The sequence below is a fragment of the Nelumbo lutea genome, chromosome 5 (genome assembly GCF_056320005.1).
Source record: "Nelumbo lutea isolate HS-2025 chromosome 5, American lotus-T2T, whole genome shotgun sequence".
Taxonomy (NCBI): domain Eukaryota; kingdom Viridiplantae; phylum Streptophyta; class Magnoliopsida; order Proteales; family Nelumbonaceae; genus Nelumbo; species Nelumbo lutea.
Genome location: NC_142688.1, coordinates 28630061 through 28653738, shown reverse-complemented (window position 1 = coordinate 28653738; position 23678 = coordinate 28630061). Strand labels below are relative to the sequence as shown.

The 23678-nt window shown below is 43.0% G+C and overlaps 1 protein-coding gene and 1 long non-coding RNA gene across 2 annotated transcripts; both read left to right on the top strand.

The window, feature by feature from the left end:
* The first annotated feature begins 4185 nt into the window (after window positions 1–4185).
* Window positions 4186–6803, top strand: LOC148851302 (uncharacterized). The gene is made up of 5 exons (XR_016099330.1): window positions 4186–4321; window positions 4478–4565; window positions 4689–4733; window positions 4876–5089; window positions 6074–6803. It is a non-coding gene; the product is annotated as an uncharacterized LOC148851302 (long non-coding RNA).
* Window positions 6804–8579: 1776 nt separating this feature from the next.
* Window positions 8580–13338, top strand: LOC148851301 (eukaryotic translation initiation factor 4B3-like). The gene is made up of 2 exons (XM_088947432.1): window positions 8580–10054; window positions 12951–13338. Exons 1-2 carry the CDS (start codon window positions 8769–8771, stop codon window positions 12991–12993), a joined length of 1329 nt encoding a protein of 442 aa, XP_088803558.1. The 5' UTR covers window positions 8580–8768; the 3' UTR covers window positions 12994–13338.
* The last annotated feature ends 10340 nt before the right edge of the window (window positions 13339–23678 follow it).

Genomic DNA, 23678 nt, shown 5'->3' with positions numbered 1-23678 from the left:
GCAATTTTTGTAGCGAGACTGAATTTGAAATTAGGCCGATTAAAAGGAAATGCTCCAAAGAGGAAACTGTTAAAATTAATTTTGATACCTGTGAAATATTTTTGCATTGGCAAGGTTTTAATCAACCTTACTGAAGCCTGGGTGCGTTGAGAATTTCATAATGTTGCGTTGAATTTCAAGGAACTTAAAAAGGTTAGAGAAAATTCGCATAGGTATCCTGTACTTGGCTGAGTGCCAATTTAGTATCTTAATTTTAAGTGACAATCTAGTACCCACCGTCAGTTACGTATATCATGTAATCTTACATGTAATTTAAAAATTAAAAATGTTAAAATTATCCTTTAAAATAAAATACACCTTCATCATTTTTTCAACAAAATCCAAAGACTCGCCGCTAGCCACCACCATGGCCAAGCCAGTGTTTTTTTTAATATAAAAGCAAGATGAGACCATCGATTTAGTATTTCAAGCTCACAGAATGTATTACCATGAAAAAAAAAATGGAATTCGCCAAAAGTTTCTTCTCTCACACTATCTTTTTCTGAACTGTTTATAGGAAAACAAAATCTCCTGAGCTACATAATGTATAAGACCATCTTTCTGTGGGGCTACTAAACCCTCAAATTACTCTTCTGATTCTCCCCATGCTAAACTGAGCCCAACACTGCAATTTGCCCCCAGCTTCTACACTCCCAGAATTACATTATCAATCTCGTGAAGCACTGGATGAATCGTCACTGGATTCCCCTGATTGTGGACTATCTGCCATCTTCTGAATTGAATCAACATCCCCATCACTGGAGAAAGTATGTATTCGAAGAGTGTCAAGATCTTCATCTGTAACACCAAATATTTCTTTGACAGTTCAGATAGATAAAATATCTTCCCAAAATGGGCCTGAACAGGAAGCTTTCGTTTTAAACCCTTTTCCGAGTATCTTGACATATCCATTACTACTGGACCATTTTTTCGCACAATCCGTCTTGAGATTTCATTTAAAATTTCAGCAACCTGGGCATCATCCAACATGGATGCTTTTCTGGGTTGAATTAGATCAGCAACCAAGTTTCTCTTGAATCCACCAGGTCCATGGCCTTCTCCTGAATCCACGGAAAGTCTTCCTCTACTTCCTCCTCTTCTTCTATTGGCTTCTCTGTTCTAGAGTTTGCTTGTTGCTGAACTGAAGCTTCTTCGCTCCTCTTCTTTGCCATTGTTGAAACCTGGAGAGAAGTTCTGCATCTATGCTGATGATTAGGCACAGATAAGGATGAAGGTTTAGGGAAGATGAATAAACCACTCTTTGGAGGCGCAGGTTAGTAATACTGGCAGACCAAGCTCCGAGCAGCTGTGAACAACAAGCCATTGCTGCTAAGTTTCTGCGTTCCTCCTCTCTAATCTCTCCACCTCCGCAAACAGCCTAGTTTCTTGTCGTTTTAATGGTGGATTGGTGACTAAATTTCGTCATTTTCAAGTCTTTCCTTTGCAAAATAAATCCAAACCGCTTCTTTATTCTTCAGAAACAAAACCAGCTTCCTCAAATCTTTCACCCTAGGCAAAACCACTTCCAGTTGGAAGTTGGAACCCATAAAAAATCATCCACCGACCACTCCACACCATGGACCATGGTGGTCACAAAACCGCTATAAAAACACCACCCATCCCTCCTTAACCTTCATCACTTCACTTCGTTCTTAATTTCTACCGTCTCTCATTTGCTCGCCAGTTCCTTTGTAAATGGATTTCATTATATCTTCCAAGAACTAACCGACTACTCTGGAGATTGAGAAGACCCTGAAACCCAAAACCCCATCACAAGCCGCCTGTATCTAAAACCTTCCCACGCCTCCGAAACCTTGGTCAAAGACGACGTTCTTCGGCTCATCCGCCACTACAAGCGCGTAAACAAAGTCTAAAACGCTCTCCATGCGCTCCTGAGTTCGTCTTTCTCAGGAGGGGCAGATAATGCCCCCATCCGCCTTTCTCAGACGCTTTCTCTGCGCTCCTTCGCGAAGGAAGAGAAGATAGCAACTGTAGTCGCCGAAGCAACTTCTGTAGTTGCAGTAAGTGGTGGCGGTGATGGAACGTTGGAGTTTGAAAAGGTTGTCTTTTCGGTTTGGATTCATTTGATAATGAATATTAGATGAAACTTAAGGGCGGCATTTGTGTCTTTTCCTATAAATACTTAAAGGTGAATTAAGGGCAGGTACTACATTATAGCAAAATAAAAAGGGAGAAGTACAAATAAGAATTCCAGTTATTAGATTGTCACATTTTAGTTTGGATATTAAATTAACACTCGGCCTACAGGGTATTTATAGGAAAAATTTCCCAAAAATTATTATTAAGGGTGATAATAAATGTATCATTGATTGCCTAAACAAGGTTGTGGATCCACCATGGAGTCGAGTCTGAAGACTATTATCGAGGAATGTATGCAGATGAGCATGCTCTTGGATCATATTTGTTTCTACCAGCATGTTTATCGAGAAGCGAATCGGGCAGCGGATTTAGTAATGTGGTTCTTGACACTTCCAACCCCCCACGGTCGCTTGCTTATATTTGTTTTTGTAATTTTTTATGACATATTACTCCCGTCTCGTGTATTATAAAAAAATATCACATCAACTGATTTTTTATTTCAAGCATCGTGTTCTCATTTCATTGGATGCAGGAAATGTTTTCAAAGAAATGAATCGGGATTCACTGCGAACACAAGTATATGGATTTGTTGCAACAAGTAGTGATCACCCTAGCCAGCGTTGAAGACTTGTATTTGCAGCGGATCCCATGGAAAATATATATACAATTATTTAAAAGACAATCTAATCATATTTGAAAAACTTTTATCAATCACAAACTCATGTGATTTTTTCGTTTTTAAAGGACAAATCTCATGTGAATTTGACTGAATACTAGTTGATGGAAAATTTTGGTTGTTTGGAAATTTAGGCTTCGTCCCCATTCCAAACAGCCAAAGTTTTCCCCGTGATTGTTGTTACTTGTCAATTGGGATGATGATACCGGTTGATTGGTTATCAGGTATTCAGGTACCACTCGCCAACCTCGTAGGGTTGCATAATGGATTGGATTGAATATAGATCCATGCTATCTATTTGATAAAATCCGATTTGATTTGATTTAAATGTATAGTTTTACAATGGTTGGCTTTTTCCTTTTCATCTTTTAAGTCGGTAGTTTTTAGTTGTGATTGTCATGAAAGGGGTGACTTTGGCAATCTTTTTCTGTGTATCTCGATTTCTTAGAGTTTCTTGATGAATTTTGACTTTGTTGAAAGTCCGTCCTCCTTTTTTAACGTTTTCATCTTTTTACTGTTTGTAGAGTGCTTACAAGAATTTCTCCTAGTGCTCAGGATTTATTATTTCTTTATCAGCACTTTGTTTTGGGTTTGTCTTTTCTTTTTTTGTTTACTATTGCTGATTGTACTCTCATGGATTGTATTTGAGATTCTAAGCATTCTTAATAAAATTAGCCATTGCCTTAAAAAAATGTATAGTCTTATATATACTTAAAATTTATATTGTATCTTTATAAAGTTGATTCAGTTTGAATATTAAGTTTTTACTAAATTAGCATAGGTTCAAGTTTAATGCATGCTATTATTTATTTATTTTATTAATAACATATGATATTTTGATAATTTTAAATTTAATTTATTAACTCTATGTGATATATGATTCCAATGAATATGATATGATTCAAATTCGAATATAAATATATCAAATTTGGATGTACCTATACCCGATTAGATTCAATTTATTTGTAGCTCTGAGTAAGGTGGGAATTGATCTAAAATATTCTACAACCAGTCAGAAACCTTACCAACTGAGCTAATTCCAACCTTCTCTAGTCTGACTTGTTTGAATTATAAGCTACTTATTCTATTGTACTCTCTTTTGATTAAAAAATAAAGAATACATAATAGAAGAGGTCTATCTCTCTCTTCCATTGCATGAATCATTTGGTGCATCTTTTCGTATGAATTGTTGGTTTTTTAGTTGGGAAAAGATTTAGGGGGAATTTTGACTAGTCTTTCTAAAGGATCTTTCAGGCTTTTCAAAGCTCATAAGACCTATAGCGGGCTTTTGCGTTTGGCAAACAAAAGGCAAAAAGCTAAAAAGATATCCCGTCGAAAAGCTCAATAAAGCTCAAAATTGTCCAAAGTCCGGAAGCTTCATTTGAAGCTTTTGGTCTTTTCGAGCTTATGGGATCTCGATAGGGGTCATTCGAAAAACCTTCATTTTCACTCTCACATCCTGCTCAAAGCGGATAGGCCTCGTAAACGAACGAATATCCACACCAGGTATGGAGCACTCCTTCCTCTTCTTTCTTCCTACCTTTTTTTTTTTCTTTCTTCTTTGATCTGAATCTCTATTCTTACCTCTATTTTTTAGATTGATCACTATTGTTTTAGGCTTCTCACTTTAGCATTCTTCATGCATTTTCCTGTTCATTAAAGTTTCTAGGTTTCTAGTCGCCAAAGTCATCAAGCGCTCGAGAATATCTTTTCATTTTACAAGATCTAATCACTGTGTGTACAGTCCAAGGTCAGAAATTAGAGTTGTCACTAGTTACCTAGAATAATCCAACTACAAAACTTGTAGTTCTTAGATTTTTTAGAATTTGTTATTTTCATGTTTTATTTTATGATTCCATTGTTCATTTTGTAGACTGCATTTGAAATCAAGCAGCCACTTGATTATTCCTTTCACCAGGTATGCCATTTCTTTTTCTTATTTTGATATATGAAATAGTTATTATTCGAATAACCCAACAAATTAGAGTTTTCACCTCGCCTCTTCTTCTCTGTGTCTGTGTTATGTGGATCTAACCACCAATCCTGAATTGGTGGTACAGAGTAAATGATCTTGTGAATAATTAAAGCCTTTGGGTTTCCTCAACAAAAGACAAAGCTGGACAACAAAAATAGGACTTGATCACTTCTCTAGTGAGTGAATTGCTAGCTCATTTGTTGACTTTCTTTCACTAAAGTGAATGGAAGAGGGGTCAATTGCTAAAACGTTGAAAGCCAGAACAAATTGGAATGATGGGCTGTGAATTCACATTCATGGTAATTGTATTTTTCTTTTTTTTTTTAATCAGCATGTCGTGGTAATTTTTGCATAAAATTGAAAGCCATCCAAATTGTTGAAACAACAGGAACATTTGTTTTTGTATGACTGCATCTGATTGAGTTGCATATGTTTTGTCATGGTGTCGTCATCATCTCTAGACAGGAAACTCTCTAAAATTAAAACGGGAATGTTTTTAGAAAGGAACTTGAATTCAAGAACAAACAAGCTATTGGTGGGCTTCCATAAAGACAATCTAGTAATAGATTGACAATATGTGCCTCAAGCAGGCCATTTGCATAAGGATTCATTGAATTAGAACTATATTTTATGTTTCCTCCTATTGACTCTACTTATTCATAATTAACTCCCACTATTAATAGTTGTTAGATCCATTTAAATTTTATAATTTAAATAATATCATTCTCACATAAAAAGTATATGTTGTTGACAAGGTTGGTACCTAGCTAGGTGGGTGGTAAAATGTTCTCATCACTATATTGCTATTCTAACCTATTAAAAGGAAAAATTGCAGGGAGGTACCCTGTAATAAGGTTTAGCTCAGTTATTAAGATCACAAATGGCAGGGAGGTACCTAGGTACCTTGGTTGTAGCTTATCTGGATTCACACCAAATTGGCAGAACGTTCAGCCACATAAAAGTATTTAATTGAAATGATTCCCACATGAGTGTAATGTGAGACTTGTTTGATTTGTTCAATTTCATCAACCTAAGGCTCTTTTGCGTACCTTATCTTTGCTTCAACTTATGTGTAAATGATAACAAATATGAAGGATATACAGAAAATAGACTATAAAGGATTGTCAAGGATATACAGTATATGTATATATCCTTTGAGTAGTTAGGTTCGAGGCCCTATTTTCTTGTTTGTCAACTTTAAGTTTATCTCTGTAGTGGTTGTTTCTCCATTTAGAATACATCTGTTGTATTTGACATAAATCCATATGTGTTGGAATTTTCAGAATGTAAGAAATTATACAACAAAGGATGACCTAATATGCTCGAGAGATGAATAAGAGAAGTGTTGTTGGAGCCATTCAATCAAAAGAAACAGAACATACTCTCAAGTGCTTTCGAGACCTGCACATCATCTAATGAGCTCAAGAACATGTCCCAGTAATTACAGTTCACCTTTCTTGGTCATTCTGGAGGTGATTTTCACAGAAAGTTTCCATATCTAAAATAGAGCATGATCACCTACAACGACCTAGCATTTCTCCTAAACCTTCAGATTTACCTTCAGCTTGTGTTGCGAAATTGTACTTAACCTCTTCCAAGTCAAACCTCTTGGCAACATTGAAACCGGTACTGTGTGGACACAATGACGATAGCCACCTTCCCGTGGGAGCTCTTGGACAGTGTTGATTTTATGTAATGGTTGTGATCCATATTCAGCAATGATCTGTACTTGACCGTCTTCCAATTGAATAACCATTTTATTTGGTTTTAGTTAACTATAAGTGGGGTTTTCAATTGAATACATGTGTGCTTAAGTGGGTATAGTTGTCTAATTTTTACTTGCAGCTTGAAATTTTAGATTCAATCCTTAGTGCTTTTGGTTTAAGTGGGTTGGGATTAGTTTTAGTTTTATATTTAAATCCAATTGGCTGTAATGATTTGTTGCATGGATATTAAGAAAAATGATTTGTTTATCTATTGATTGTAGCTTTTAGAGAAATTCGAAGTTTTAAATAGACTCTTACCTGCAACTTGAAATTTCAGATCCAATCCTTAACGTTTTTAGTTTAAATGGGTTAGGATTGCTTGTAGTTTTCATATAAATCTAATTTACTTCAACGGAAATACATGAGTTGGGTCCATTTTAATATTTAGCAAAAGTAAATATGAGTGGAACTTGCAAGTACTATTTATATGTTTGAATGTGTTACTAGGTCCTATGCATAACATTTCACATGTATGTAAAAGGGATCCACAAGTGTGTTTGTCATGGTCTTTGGGTCTTTCTAGCTTTGGAAAAAATCTTTGAAAAATATTGTAACCAAATGGTCTTTGAAGATCTATCTGTGAAAGTTTATTGGTCTTTCACTGTTTGAAGATTTTCCTAAAAAGACTTGCCAAATGCCTTGTTGTGAAAGACACAATCTCAAAAAGATGCATCTCCACCAAATGGTTTGTGAGTTGCCAAAATCTTTATGCAAAAGCTAACATGTCTTTTGGTTGTCAAATCTTCCAAATATCTTCCAAAAAGGAATTACCAAATGACACCTTACTCGTAACCCCCTCCATTAATAGGTTGAAGATTGGAAAAATCCCTTCTAGAGAAATTCTTATCTGTCAGCATTGAAGAAGGTGAAGAGATTGTGGAAATCTTCTGAGGGAATCAACTCAAATGGAAACATGTACCCATTCTTTTTTCCTTTTTATTTTCTTGCCCTTCTTGCCCCCTCCTTTATTTTTTTTTTTCTTCCCTTTTGTTTTTCTGCCACGTCTCTCTTCTGCGAACTTTAATATACCAATCTAACGGTTAGAATAATGGGTTTAACAGAACCATCATTACCCATCTAGCCCAGACGATTGAACCATTGACTCGGAAATAAAAGCATTTCTATTTCCACATCGGTTTTTAAAATATTGATTATAACCATAAATCTCCATTGTTCTTCCTCTCTTACGTTTGTGAACGTGGTTACAGGCAGTGTTTAGAAAATCGAATCGGACTGGCCGGTTAAATTGGTTGAACCGTAATCCAGGACCTTGACCGGTTCGATCATACCCGCTGACCAATCGATCAGAGGGATCTGTGCCTGATTCGGTTGTCTGAACGGTAGTTATAAGTTGAACTAAGTAAATCTCCATTTATGATTTATATCTTCGGATTCTCAGTGCTTGGTGTTGGATCGGTCGTGTTAGAATCAGAAGCAGCTCTGCGAGTCTGCTACCTGACCTCATCCTCGGCTTTACTTTATCCTCGCTTGCACGGCAATATAAATACACATACAATTTACAGTTTACGCATAAGAGGTCTATCTCTCTCTTCCATTGCATGAATCATGCATGATGATATCTACCAACAAACAATCACTCCCAAGTTCAATCCTTCTTCAGGATGCTTTCTTTACACGCTATATATATTGTCCTCTTATCCCATCTCACTCACATGAACCAATTCATAAACGGGCCCGTTTCGGATCTATATACGAGAGCTATAAGGAATCAGGTATAAAACTCCTGATGAGTGATGAAACCCCGAAGACGCGCATTATGATATGAGGCTCCGGGTCTGGATAAATGAACCGCACTTAACGACCGCATTAACCCTTTCCATTTGCATACACACGATTATGGGGACAACTGTTGGCACATAATGGAAAGGGAATGGGGGGCTGCGTGAGTGAAGTTCCTTGAATTTGTTGCGAAGAACGAACCCGAGAAAAACCGAGGGCGGGATGCACGTGCTAACGCAAACGGGAAATCCGGTTTTACCCAGATTCGGAATTAGGATTTATGGAAAGAAGAAAACACGGGGAGTTTACTTTAATTTATTTTTTAATCAGAAGCCGTCCATCTCTGAAGTGTGAACACGCGTTGGCATCACAAGGCCTACTTGCCAAATCCTAAATCCCTAGTCCCAGTTGTAATACAGCACAGCACAGCACAGCATCCCCAGCGGCCCAGCCTAGAGTAATAATAAATAAAATGGAGGCTTTCCATACCAAGAGTTTTATCAACCAAACAACAGAGGTAGAGCAGAGAGCGAGGGCTAGCGGGAGAGAAGAGAGAATGGCGACCACTGTATCTGCATGGGCGAAGCCTGGGGCATGGGCCCTCGACTCGGAAGAACACGAAGCTATGGAGCTTCTTCAGCAGCAGCAGAAGGACGACGCTAGTGAAAAGAGTGATGGTCATATCGACTACGCCTCCAACTCCAATCCCACCCACCAACAACCTCTCACCTCAGATTTTCCTTCTCTCTCCGTAGCTGCTGCCACCAAATCCAAGAAGAAGAAGGGCCAGACTTTCTCCCTTGCCGAATTCAACACCGGCAACTCTGTCACATATGGTTCCGCCAAAGCCGCTCAGTCCAACCTAGCCAAGGGTCTCACCACCGATGAGCTTCTCATGCTCCCCACCGGCCCTCGCGAGCGCACTGCCGAGGAACTTGAGCGTGCTTCCTCCCGTGGATTCCGTTCTTATGGTTCCGGCGGCATGCATGAAAACGGCCGTGGTAGTAGGTATTCTAACGGCGATGATGCTTCGAACCCTAGGTGGGGCTCTTCTAGGGTTTCCGATGAACCCCGCAGGAACGGAAGTTTTCACAGGGAACCTGCTCCTTCCCGTGCTGATGAGATTGACGATTGGGGTGCCGCAAAGAAATCTGTGGCTGCTCCGCCTCCGTTTGAGCGCAGAGAGAGGAGTGGTTTCTTCGATTCGCAATCTAGGGCTGACGAATCGGGCAGTTGGGTGACGAACAAGACCTTCGTTCCATCCGAAGGACGAAGAGTGGGGTCAGGAGGTGGATTTGAGAACCATAGGGATAGAAGGGGAGGTTTTGAGATGTTTCAGAAGGAGTCGTCCTTCGGTAGCGGTGCAGATTCGGATTCTTGGGGGAAGAAGAGGGAAGAGGGCAATGGAAGTGGAAGGCCGAGACTTGTTTTGCAGCCACGAACTTTGCCATTGAGCAACGGCGATCAGCAACAGCCTGGGTCCGTGACTACGACCAAAAGCAAGGGTTTGAACCCGTTTGGAGAGGCCCGACCAAGGGAGGAAGTTTTGGCGGAAAAAGGTCAGGATTGGAAGAAGATTGACGAGCAGCTCGAGTCGATGAAAATCAAGGAGGTTAGTAATGGAGGTCCTGCTCATAGTGATGGCCCGTCGTTTGGAAAGAAGAATTTCGGAACGGGGGACGGAAGGACTAGTCTACCTGAAGACCGGACGGAGAGAAGCTGGAGGAAGACGGATTCAGTTGATGTTCCTACCCCGAGGTCTGCCCTTGTCTAAACCGTTCTATCAATTCATGATTGTTCTCTTTCTGAGTAACATGAACTAACTAATTCTTCAGTACCTATTAGTTACTTATTTTGATTGCACATGTGCATCAAGGAAATTTATGTTCGATTTTACATCTTTGGGTTTCCGCAATGATTATTAAACAACTAATTGTCATTGGGAATCTGAATCTCTAGATGTCTTGTCTCGAAGTTTATAAGCATCTGTTCGTTGCTAATATGTGTCCTGTCACCTGGAGGTCATTGTTTCGTTTTTGACTGTATGCTGTGTCTCTCTTTGATAGATTTCTTTCTATTGGCACCTGTCTAGTGTAACTAAGATATATGAATACAGAGAAGCTTTAATTAGGGTCTGCATTCCCTGAGCTGCTATTGGAGTTAAATAGCTATTCTCAATTGTATCTGTAATAATGATTTGTGGAAAAGAGGTCCTTTATTAGAATGTTGTTCTAGCTGTAGCTGTACAGTATATCCGCTGGTATCGTCAGGTTTTTCATTGAGGTTGTCTGTGATCAACAATAAGCAGCTTCTTACTCATCATATGCATTAGAAGAGCAGGCTTTTTGGTAACTATGTGCCGGACTAGTAGGGTAGCTCTGACTTTTTTCAAATTACATATTAGATGGTCATATCCCAGATGGTTGGGATAAGGCTCACATGAGTTGTACATTATCAGTTTGATATTTTGATTTTCTGAATTGCTTAAGTTTGGTTATGCAAATATTACTCAGTAATCTCATAGGTAGCTTCTGATATCCATGCAATCCTAATTCTTGTGTTCTAAGTTTTTTATTACTAGACTTCATTCAAGTCATTGTTGCAATGAATTATTTCATGGTAGTGTTAAATTTGTTCAGCTAAATAGTAGGGTCATATGTTTGAAAGCTGTTTGTTGCCTTGGTTAATGAATACCTATCTTAGTTAATTGATTTAGTTAAATAGCAAAACTGATGTCAGACTCCTCATATGGCTAGCAGTTATTATTTTATTCATTTATTTTTAAGTGATGGAAGCCTGAATGTATATTGTATCATTTCATTTTCTTTAGTCTGCGATAAAGAATCACAAATTAGTAGCCGAATTAACAAATTTGTATATTTAAAGTCAAGATTACAGTGATAGCCCTGTGATATATTGGGAATATGGTGAACAGATTGTATATTATTTTACTGCTTTTTGGTCAGCCTCTCTTGCATAGATTCACTTGATTTTGTTACTATAAAAAAGAATCACGTTAATCTTGATCAAGTCACTGTTAACTGAACATCTGTAAAACAAATTCTTGGTCAAGTTCTCTCAACATGTGGATCCACCCCTATAACATTCAATATAATCAGATTTGATTTAATTTAAAAATATATGCTCATATATACTTAAAATCTATGTTGTATGTATTAGTAAAGTTGATTTGAATTTTGTGCCTTTACTAAATTTTCATATGTTCAAGTTTTATTTAAGTAATTTTCAATTAATTTTGTTCATAAAATATAGTATCAAAGCCATTTTTAGTTAATAGCAAAAAAGAAGCCATTTTTAGTTCACTTTATTAATTCTTCATAATATTTTGATTAATTTTAGTTTAATTTATTTTATACTATTTGATATCCAATTGTAATTCAAATTTTCATTCAATCTGACATAAATCCAATGGATAAGATCCAATTGAAATTTGAACATAAATGGATTAAATTAGATTTGACCCATTTGCAGCTCTAGCAGACATGTCTCCAAAATCTACTGTAAATGCTGATGACAGGAGTCTGGGTGCAGCTTACTAATTTGGTATAATCCGTGAATGTTAATTGTTAGGTAAGCTCAGACTTGGTTACAAAACCTGTCTTGACCCTCTTATGTAAAAGGTTGAACTCCACTCTATTTGGTTGACTCCCAAAGTTCTCTCATGATCTCTCATTTATATATCCTTTATGCTTTTTGATTGTATCCTTCATATACTCTCTCTCTCTCTCTCTCTCTCACACACACAGAGACAAGATACATTCTTCCGTCCTTAATATGTGTGCACTCTATTTTTGTCTCACTCATCTCCTTCAGCTAGACTGCATGTTAAAGCAATGCTGTTGCTGCAAGGAAAAAGCAGGATAAAATCAATAATCAATTAACTGATAATACTACTAGCTTGAAAAGGAATCAAGAGATGTTTCAGTTACTTTGTTCCTCTGTTTTGTGCATGTTAACCTCTATGTGGTAACACAACTTTGATGTCATTTTGGAGGAATTAAACCAAAAACTTTGATGTCATTTTGGAGGAATTAAACCAAACCATGTCTTGCTGCAGGTTAGGCTGTTATTATCTTTTTTACTTGTATTTATATCACGATTTACACAAATATGGTAGTTGATATGAACCCGCTATCCCTTTAGCAGCCTCGATTCATTATTCCATCTTTTTTCCAGGTAGTCTTTATAAGCCGGTAGAAAGTTAATAATTTTTCAAACTACTGTATTGTTTTATTTCCTTGTAAATTGACAGATATCCCACCTATATGTGTCTATTGTAAGAATTTGAGTCTGCATTATATGACTAAATCTTACCGTGCATATATTATAATGCTTCAAATAAGCTTGTAATATGGCCATACTGATATTATATATGTGAGTAAACATTAAAGAACACGGGTAAGTATGAAACAGTTGTGGGTGCCCTATAGCCCCATGTGCCACAGACATCTGATCCAAATTCTGTTTTGCAACAAAAAGGGAGAGGGAAGGGAGTCGGGATGCTGGGGTAGTGGTTGCTCGGACCGGCTTTCATTCCTGAATCCTGATGCTTGTAGTCTAGCAATCTATCTGTATCATTTGCTTTGGGCTTCGAACCTTATTTAAATTCTCACAGTAGTAGTCTTGTGTGCAGTGCTAGTAAAACCAACGATAATGAAGGCGTTGCTGTAAACTGAGGATGGAGAGATTAGCAATACGACTTTGAAGGCTGAGCTACAAAAAAACTTTTGCTGAAGAGGTGTCGGATTGATAAGATTATTAGTTTATTAGTCCAATTTTACTTTTGTTTTTTCTTCAATTTTGTTTTAATCCCATCTGGGGGGTTTACTGTGGAATGCGGGACTGCCAGTTTTTGTAGCTTTTTTTTTTTTTTTTTTTTTTTTAAGTAGCTTGTTTTTATTATTTTTTTTAGGTTTGGACTCGTATCTAGCCGAGAGATGAGCGCACTCAATTATTTGTATGCATATTGTTTCTATATTTTTTAAATGAAGTTTCTGTGCTTAGCAGATTTTTGATTCTAATTTCGTGACAAATAAAGCAAGAGAAATTATGTCCTTATTTGCTCCTAAACAACGGATTTAAATCTTTTGAACAAATAAAGCAAACTTAAAATAGACCCAAAATGTAGGTTTTCACTAATGACCAATCGGTTTTGGGTGATAAACTCTCGACCTAAGTTAAAATAAATATAATTTTAGTATATATATATATATATACATAAATATATAATGAATATACACTGTTATTGTAAAATTATTTTTAATAAATATTATATTTTTAAAAATTATTTTCTATAATTATTAATTGATATAAGTGAAATTAGTTATTTACAATATTATTTAGATATTTAAATAATATTGTTATTTAAAATTTCAAAATATTAATTATTTATTGAATTTAATAATTCATAAAATTATAATTAGTACTATTATTACATAATTCGTCATTAATTTTGTAAAATATTAAATTATTATTAATATGAATATTATGAAATTTATTATGATTAATTTTCTTTTTTAATTTATTACATAATTTTTATTTTAACTATTTAAAATTTAGTCATTTAAATATTTAAATAATATGTAAAATATTTAACTTTTTTCATTATTTGAATTTTAATTATTTTAATATTATTTTAGTTATTGAAATATTTAAATAATGTTTTATTTTTTAATGTTAATTTTTATTATTTTAATAACATTTAAATTGAATAATTCATAAAATTATAATTTATATTGTTACTACATAATTTCATGATGAATTTGGTAAAAATATAGAATTATTAATAATATGAATATTATTAAATCTATTATAATTATTTTTTTGTTTTGAATAAATACTTAAAGTTAGTATATAATTCCATTATAATATTTAAATAATTCTGAAATTTTTTGATTGAAACTTTCATAGATGTACATAAAAAATTCTGAAATACAAAAAGAATCCTCTTGTATTAAGTAATCAACAATTCCCTTTTCTTCAGACAAGTAAGGAATATTTACATAAAATACAGTATCTAACTAAAATGTCCGAACGAATGAAATTCTAATGACTATGTCTAGGTATGGGCATTCTCTCACCACTAGTCCATCATAATACAACCCTACATTTTAACAAGATAGTTACGAATTTATGATATAAAGGCTTTCTTGCTTTAGTTTTCTCCTTGAGATGTTAATCTCCATCTATCCGGCCGAGAATATAACGGGCTCCATTTTGAATAGGGTTTGAATCCATCCTGATGAAGGAAGATTGGCCCGATCTCTTCATTATGTGACACGTGGCAGAAACGACAGCTCGACAGAAGGGGCCAAGCTCAGGCGGGGACAAGGGGACACACCGCCGAACTAACCCACCTTGTAACAGCTCGGGATAGACTTCGCCGAACTGACCCACCTTGTAACAGCTCGGGATAGACTTCACCGAACTGACCCACCTTGTAACAGTTCGGGATACTTCCGAGCTCAAGATCGCCTCGCTCAGCACTTCGCATCATCTTCTACGCACCAAAGCCAAACAAGTCGTACCATGCCTGACACCAGGGAAGTCCGTGCCCGAGGGCGCCATGCCTGACTGACTTGGGATCTGACGTTTGGCAGCAGCACTCTAAACGGCCACCTGCCACCGCCACTGACGCCGCCATCTCCAGTTAGACGGTTAGGCAGTGACGGTTCTGTCTCAGCAGAAGGGACGACGGCCGAGTTGACAAGCGCAAGGGTAATCATACCCGATCTGACAAGGGCCTCGGGACGAGTACACGAAGTGACTATAAGAGCCCCCTGCCCCCCGACAACGGAGGTATGCAAACTTTGCGCTATCTGGTATTACCTTGCTTTTGAAAGATTCTAACTTGAGATTCGGAGCCTCTACACCGGGTTCCCCCTGGAGCTTTCCCATCTCCTCCGTTTCAGGTTCCCTGCTACCCCGTTCAGAAGCAAGGCAGCGGACAGCTAAGACCGGTCGGATCGCGCTCCATCAATTGGCACCGTCTGTGGGAAAACGCTTCAAAAAGCCTCCCCCCAAACTTCGATACCCCCTTTTTTCTTCAAAAAACCCAACACTCATGGCCTCCTCCAGCAACACAAGACGTGGCACGGAGACAAACGCCATCGGGGAGCAACTTCAGGTCCCCGTAGTGTGCGTTGGACAGTTCACCATCCCCCTTTCGGCGGATGGGATCCCCATCCTGAACACGCCACAAGCAGTGGCACCCGTAAACCCTCCTACCACAAACGTCCCCTTTCCTCTCCCCATTGAGACAACCTTCACTGAACCAACTGCCGTCCACCTGGCAGCTAGCCAAGACCGATTGGAGGACCTGATGCAGTGCATGCGGGCAACGCAAGCCCAAATGCAACAGTTCTAGCAACACCAGCTTCACCAGCACCAAGTGCTGCACAACATCTCCCAGTATCACTATCAACAGCAGTTCCCCCAACTGCCACTGAACCAACCACTACTTCCTCCTCGCCACCCCGCTCCGAGGCCGGTCAAGGCCTTCCCGCAGGATGGGCGCCCCCGCCAGGCGAAGGCCTCCCGGCCCCAGAACCACCCCAACAGCCAGGCCTCGTTCCCAGGCCAAAGGGAGAAAAATGTCATCCCCGCCTCGCAACCCGCAGGCGGGTCGGGAACCTCACCCGCGAGGTCGGCACCCCGGCGCTCCCAGCCCGAGCTCCCGCTCACCGAAAACCGATTCAGCGCCCTGGCGGCAGACCACCAGCACTTCGGGCCCATCGAGCTCGGTAACACGGAGGCCAGCAGCGCCAGCACAAGGCCCGCTCAACGGCGAAGGCACCGGCGAAGTCGCCAAACTGCCACCCGCGCCTTGTCGGAATTCAGAGGCAAAGCCACGAGCTCGGACGAGGTAGGGGCTACCTCGGCTCTCTCCGTTCCTTCCCCCCTCGCATCGGAACTCCTGGCGGTCCCCTTACCCAGAGACTTCAAGCTCCCACCTTTGGACAAGTACGACGGGTCCTTCGACCCCAACGACCACGTTGACGCCTTTCAGTTGCAAATGCACCTCGCCAGGGCTAGCGAATTGTGCATGTGCGTGGCCTTTACCACCACCCTCAGGGGGGTAGCCCGCACTTGGTACAGGAACCTAGCCCCCGGGTCGATAAAGTGCTGGGCCCAGTTCGTGCAAGTCTTCACCACACACTTCGTCACCAGTCGACGGTGCCCCAGAACAGAGGAAAGCATATTCGGAGTGGTCCAAAGAGAAGGAGAATCTATTCGGGGCTACATCAAGCGGTTCAACGAAGCATGCTTGCAAATACCGCGGTTGGACCCCGCAGTGCAGCTCGCGGCGGCCAAAAGAGGGGTGACGCACAAAGAGTTCAAATGGCACATGGTGGCCAACCAGCCCGCGACCGTGGCCGAATTCCTCAAACTCGCAGATAAGTTCATGAGGACAGAGGAAGAAATCAACGAACCGAAGGCGGGAACGAGAAAAGAAAGAGAGAAGGCGAGCTCTCCAACCCGGTGAATAGAAAACACCCGACCCGGGAGCCGAAGCCGAACCAGTCCTTCCGGGCCCCCCTAGCAGTTCGGACGGACTACACGCCGTTAAACACGAGGCGGACAGAGATCTTAATGACGATCAAAGACGCTCCGTATGTTAAGTGGCCACCTCGCCTAAAAGGAAATCCGAACGAGAGAAACAAGAATTTGTATTGTAGTTTCCATAGAGACCATGGTCATAGCACCGAACAGTGTAATAACCTCCAGGACGAGATAGAGGGACTCATCCGTCGCGGATACTTGAGAAACTTTGTACAGCACAGCAATGACAATAAAGCATGTCGGCAAATGGAGCACGAAAAGGATGCCCCCGAGTCTAGCAACAGACCTGCCGAACCATTTCAGAAGCAGCCTCCGGAAGAGAGGCCAGTTCGGGGAACCATCCATGTAATAGTGGGAGGTTCGGTGGTAGCGGGGTGTACCTCGGCAGCAGCCCGGACTTCAGTTCGCGAAGCAGCCCTCGAAGAACGGAACCCCCCCAAAAGACCAAAGACTGAAGAACCAATCTTTTTCACGGAGGACGACGCGCGAGGAGTCCACTACCCCCATGATGACGCGCTTGTCATTAAGCTAAGGATCAGCGACTTCGAGGTCAGGCGTGTACTCGTAGATTCGGGCAGCTCAGCGGACATCCTCTTCAAATCAGCATTTGACCAGCTGCAGTTAAAGAGGAGCGAGCTGAAGCCCGCGAACACTCCCTTGGTAGGTTTCAGCGGAGAGGAAGTCAGGCCCCTCGGAAAAGTAACTGTCCCTGTGGAAGTCGGCACATGGCCTTGTGCGGTCAGACTCAACCATGATTTCCTGGTGGTCGCGACCCCCTCCCCATACAATGCCATAATAGGGCGGCCGATCACGCATATCCTACGGGCGGCGGTCTCCACCTACTATTTGGCCATGAAGTTCCCTACGGACTTCGGTATAGGGGTAGCGCGGGGTGACCAGCTCGAGTCCCGCAAGTGCTACGTTGCCGCCCTGAAGGGAAAAACTAAGGCGGCCGACGACCTCGAATTGGAGCGGCCGACGGAGCAAGGTGAGGAGCGAGCTTCGCCCACGGAGGAAACAGTCGCAATCCCGACTTCAGCTATGGACCCAGCTCGCACACTAAGCATCGGAGCTTCCATCGAAGACCCCCTACGAGCTGAACTGGTGAGTTTTTTACTTCAAAATTTAGATATTTTTGCCTGGTCCGCGGCCGACATGCCCAGCATTAGCCCCGGACTGATAACTCACAAGCTTAATACTGACCCTGTAGTCAGACCTGTTAGACAGAAGAAACGCAACTTAGCCCCAGAACGCTGGAGAGCGGTCGACGAGGAGGTTGAGAAGCTCCTCGCAGCAAACTTCATAAGGAAAGTCCACTACCCGAGCTGGGTGGCCAACCCGGTGTTGGTAAAAAAGGCAAGCGGCAAGTGGCGCATGTGCGTCGACTATACCGACCTGAATCAAGCTTGCCCGAAAGATTGCTTCCCCCTCCCCAGAATTGACCGCCTAGTGGACGCGACCTCGGGAAACGAGTTGCTAAGCTTCCTGGACGCCTACTCGGGCTACAACCAAGTTAGGATGGACCCATCCGATGAGGAAAAAACCAGCTTCATAACCGAGTTCGGCCTGTATTGCTACAAAGTCATGCCCTTCGGACTAAAAAATGCTGGGGCAACTTTCCAAAGACTTGTAAATAAGCTATTTCGGCCCCTGATTGGTACGAAGATAGAGTGCTATGTAGACGACATGGTCGTCAAGACTCAGTTTTCACAAGAGTTAATACAAGACTTAGATTCTGTTTTCCAAATCCTGCGTCAGTTTAGCATGAAGTTGAATCCCAACAAGTGTGTCTTCGGCGTCACCTCGGGCAAGTTCCTAGGCTACATTGTCAATCGACGCGGTATTGAGGCGAACCTGGACAAAATAAAAGCCATTCTAGATATGAAACCACATCGGAAAGTAAAAGAGGTTCAGAGGCTAAACGGCCGCATAGCCGCTCTAAGCCGCTTCTTGTCTAAGTCAGCAGACTGCTGCCTACCCTTCTTCAAGGCAGTCAAAGGCAAAGGGTTCGAGTGGACCCAGGACTGGTAGTTCGCGTTCGACGAACTAAAAGGTTACCTCACTAGTGTGCCAACCTTAGCTCGGCCCGAGGTGGGCGAGGTCTTACAACTGTACCTCTCGGCGAGTGACGAGGCGGTCAGTTCGGTACTAATAAAGGAAATAGACCGGGTCCAACGACCCATATATTATGTTAGTAAAATTTTGCAGGGAGTAGAGGCAAGGTACCCGGAGATAGAAAAACTAGCATACGCCCTAGTAATAGCAGCTCGGAAACTCCGCCCGTACTTCCAGGCTCACACCGTCATCGTCCTAACTGACAAACCTCTTAGACAAGTTTTACTCAAACTCGAAGTCTCCGGTCGACTAACGAAATGGGCCATCGAACTCAGCGAGTACGACCTCCAGTACAAACCGAGAACCGCTATCAAGGCCCAAGCTTTGGCAGATTTTATCGCCGAGTGCACTTTCAGCCACGAAGCTCCACAGGTTGAGCCCGAGGTCCCCATTTGCGGCGAACTCGGAGCTCCTGAGCCCATAGAGTTTGAACCCCGTGAAGTAGCACCCAGTGTGGCATCTCTCCTGATCAGGCGAAGAGCGAATTGGGATGAGGAGCCCTGGATCCTTCACGTGGATGGTTCCTCGAACCGGCAGGGCAGTGGAGCTGGAATAGTCTTGTGCGGCCCGAGCGGCACAAAAGTAGAGTACGCACTATGCTTTGAGTTCGCGGCATCCAACAACGAGGCAGAGTACGAAGCACCAATCGCCGGGCTGGACCTAGCGCGAAAGGTTAAGGCAAAACACTTGGTCATCTGCAGCGATTCTCAGCTCGTGGTAAACCAAGTTACCGGCGAATACGAAGCACGCGATCTCTCCATGATTGCATATTTGGCCAAAGTAAAAGAAGCCCTGCTCAACTTCCGGTCACACATCATCAGGCAAATCCCGAGGTCCGAAAACACTGAGGCCGACGCCCTATCCCGGTTAGCCAGCACGAGTCACAACAATATGAGAACTGTGTACATAGAAGACTTACCTCGGCCTAGTATTCTCGGGGGGACAGAGGAGGTCGCTCCAATCTTAGAAGCAGAGCCGAGCTGGATCGATCCACTCGCGAGCTTCCTGATAGACGGAACCCTCCCTGCAGAACGCAATGCGGCCAAGAGGGTGCAGCGCCAGGCGGCCAAATATGTCATAATAGACGAACGGTTATACCGACGGTCGTACACGCTCCCCTATTTGCGGTGCCTGCAACCTACCGAAGCTGAGTTTGTACTCCGCGACACTCATGAAGGCCTGTGCGGCGGGCACTTGGGGGGCAGAGAACTCGCCCAAAAGGCACTTCGACAAGGATACTACTGGCCAACGATGAAGGCAGAAGCTGTCGAGCTCGTCAGAAAATGCGACAAGTGTCAAAAGCACACTAACATCCACCACCAACCTGCCTCTGACCTCAAATACCTCGCCAGCCCGTGGCCCTTTGCACAATGGGGCATCGACCTACTAGGGCCATTCCCACCAGCAACAGGCGGAAGAAAATTCTTAGTTGTTGCAGTAGATTACTTTACGAAGTGGATAGAAGCCGAACCTCTGGCAACTGTTACGACCCGAAACATACAGAACTTCTTTTGGAAGAACATAGTATGTCGGTTCGGATTACCTCGGGTTCTAATCTCCGACAACGGCAAACAGTTCGAGGATATCAAGTTCCAAGAGTGGTGCCAGGACATGGGGATTCGGCAAAATTTCACGTCAGTCGTGCACCCACAGGCAAACGGCCAAACGGAAGTGATGAACAGAGCCATCCTGCGCAGACTGAAAGCACATCTGGATCGTGCTAAGGGATTGTGGCCCGAAGAGCTACCAAGTGTCTCATGGGCTCACCGAACGACTGAAAAAGCAGCCACGGGAGAAACCCCCTTCAACCTCACCTACGGCACTGAAGCGGTGATCCCAGCGAAAATCAAAATACCAACGTTGCGATTAGAAACATACGACGATCGGACGAACGGAGACGAGTTACGCACCAACCTTGACCTACTGGACGAGGTAAGGGACCTCGCGCACATCCGAACAGTGGCATACCAGTAGCAGGTAGCTCGCTACTACAATAGCAGAGTAAAGCAACGAAGCTTCCGAGTCGGCGACCTGGTCCTCCGTAAGATTATGGTGCCCGAACCCGGCGTCGGCAAGCTTGGACCTAATTGGGAAGGGCCCTATAAAGTAAAAACTGCGTTGGGGGGCGCATACGAACTCGAAACCTTGGAAGGCAAAACGAGTACCCCGAACGTGGAACATCGTAAACTTGAGGCGATACTACCTATAAACCACCTAGCGAAGTGGACGAAATCAGGCCATGTGCCACAAGGCAAGCCGAGGAACTTCAGCACATTATCAGCTCGGCAAAAATCAATTCGCGGCATAAAAGGCCACGGAAATTTAAAAACCCGACAAAGAAACAGCTCAGGGAAGATGAGCAATGGGAAAAGACACTCCATTGCAAGAAACAGTACACTGGCAAAAAAAAAAAAATTTTACATGCCTGGAGCCACTTCTTCGCCATCGGAAGGCACTTCAACAACACCCGAAGGCCCTGCCTCTCCTTCAGAGTCCGGCTCGCCATCGGCAGCATTGGCCATCTCCTGAGTTATACGCGAAGTGGTTATGGCACTTACATCGAGGTCGGGGTATGTATTCCAGATCATCCACCGGCTCAACTTGAACCCCCTCCTGTAAGAGTCCACCATCAGATCGTCAAAACGCGGGGAGGCAATGTAGTCTTCAACTGCCTTCTTCTTGGCGTCTTCAATGCCTTGGGAAAAAATCTGTGTTCTCTCCCTAATGTCCTCCTAAAGATACTCGACTTGATGCTGCAAATCCAACTTCAAGTCCGCCATATGCTTGACAACTACCCCCATGGCCTCGGCGTCACGCTGAGACCTCGCCTGTCTGGCCATCGCGATGCGAGCAGCCTTTTCAGCAGCATAAGCAGCCGCCTCAGCAGCCCGGGTATTTGCCTCTGCAGCACGGAAGGCTTCTTCAGCAGCATGAGCGGCAGCCTCAGCAGCTCACGCCTATCGCGAGCTCCTCTCCACTTGGGCCGCCAAGGCATGAATCGAAGAATTCACCTACCAAAAGAAACAAGTGAGCAAAATGATAGCAGAAGCAACAGAATAAAAAAGAAAGACAGAATCTAACTTACCACCATGGCATGCGTTACGGCACGGCAAGTGACCTGATTCAAGGGAAGATCCGTCCACGCCGCGACCTCCTCGGGGAAAGTAGTGTCCCTACTCTTCTGAAGAGCGTAGTTCGGCGTCAACACGCTCCTAAACTCCCCTTGAGCTCCCGAGCCTGAGGGCCCAGCCCGCGTATGAGCAGACCCGGAGTGAGCAGGAGCACTTGAGTACGCAGGAGCGCCCGTATGAGTGGTTTCAGTGAAAGGCGCCCCGGCAGTCTCGTGCACCGGTGGAGTCACTTCGGGCTCCCTGGGCAGATCCTCTGGCGAATGGTCTGGGGCTTGGGGCTCCTCATCCAGGGGTAGCTCGTTACGAGTTCGCTTGGCGACCCGCTTCCTCCTCTTCATACCTTGGAACAAACGCCCCCCACGAGTTCTCTCCGCATCCATCACACCTACAGAAACGAGTTCGACATCAAAAAAAAAAAAAAAAAACGCATAGCCAGAAACCTACCCGAACTCAGGCCGGCTGCAAAAAGCTTAGCCTCCGTTAAGTAGTGGTGGCACTTTAAGCCTTGCCGTGCCCACTGCCGGAGACCCTTCACCGTCTCTTTATCAAGAGTTACGCCCAAATCGGGAGCGGCCTCACCCCACCCGGTCTGAAAGGGCCATCCTTGTGCACTTCGCACGCCGAAGTAGTCCCGCTTCCAAGCCGGGACCTTATTAGGAAGATCGTGCAGAAACTTGAAACCATGGCGAGGAGTAAGGTAATATGCCCATCTCCCCCCAGGAAGAGAACCCGCCTGTCTCTTGAGCATCAAGATAGAGGAGAATATCTCTAAGTTTAAGGGAAAGTTCTGCTCGCAAAAAAGGGAGATTGTCCCCACCAGGTTCCGGATAGAGTTCGGATGAAGCTGGCCAATGGTGACACCGAAGTGGTTTATGACTTCAACGAGAAGGGGATGGAAAGGAAGCCGCAACCCTGCAGCAAGCTGCTCTCGAAAAATCACGATCTCGTCGGGACCGTGTTCCCAAGGAAAGCTACCCGAAGGAATAAAATATGTGTACCCCCCGGGAAGATTATAAGACAGAAGTATGGATTGAAGCCCCTCAGGCGTCATGGTCGAAGGGCCAAACCGGTCTAGCATCCGACCTCGGCGGGAGGTAGATGCCAAACTGCCCGAAGCGACTCGACCTACTGGTTCGTAGTCCTCAAACTCCACCTCAGGATCACTGAGGCAGTCTGGGGACACGGCTCGGTTGGTGGAACCTACACCGGCCCTACTCAAAGAGTCGTCTGAGCTATCAAAGCTAGACATTGGGGAAAAGACGAATTCAAGAAAGTACTCACCGGAAAGTTTGAAGAAAAACTAAAGAACCGTGAACTGTGTAAACAGCCTTGACGCGAGCTGGAAAAGACTTGGACGCGAGCTGAAAGGTTGGACGCGAGCTCAGTAGACAAACCGCAGAAGTGACAAACAACCGGGGTCCCCCACTATTTATAGCTACAGTAACCAAGAATTGACCGTGCAGACCGAAGGCGATCCGACGGCCCACGTTCTTACCGGCCGCACAACCCTTAAGGTCGAGACGTGATTGGCGCACGTCTTTCCGAAAAAAGCA

Excerpts from the sequence above, each read along its gene's own strand:
- LOC148851301 (XM_088947432.1), top strand. The coding sequence starts at position 8,769 with ATGGAGGCTTTCCATACCAAGAGTTTTATCAACCAAACAACAGAGGTA. Across the intron at positions 10,055-12,950 it reads GTTGATGTTCCTACCCCGAG|TGCTAGTAAAACCAACGATA; the intron begins GTCTGCCCTTGT and ends TCTTGTGTGCAG.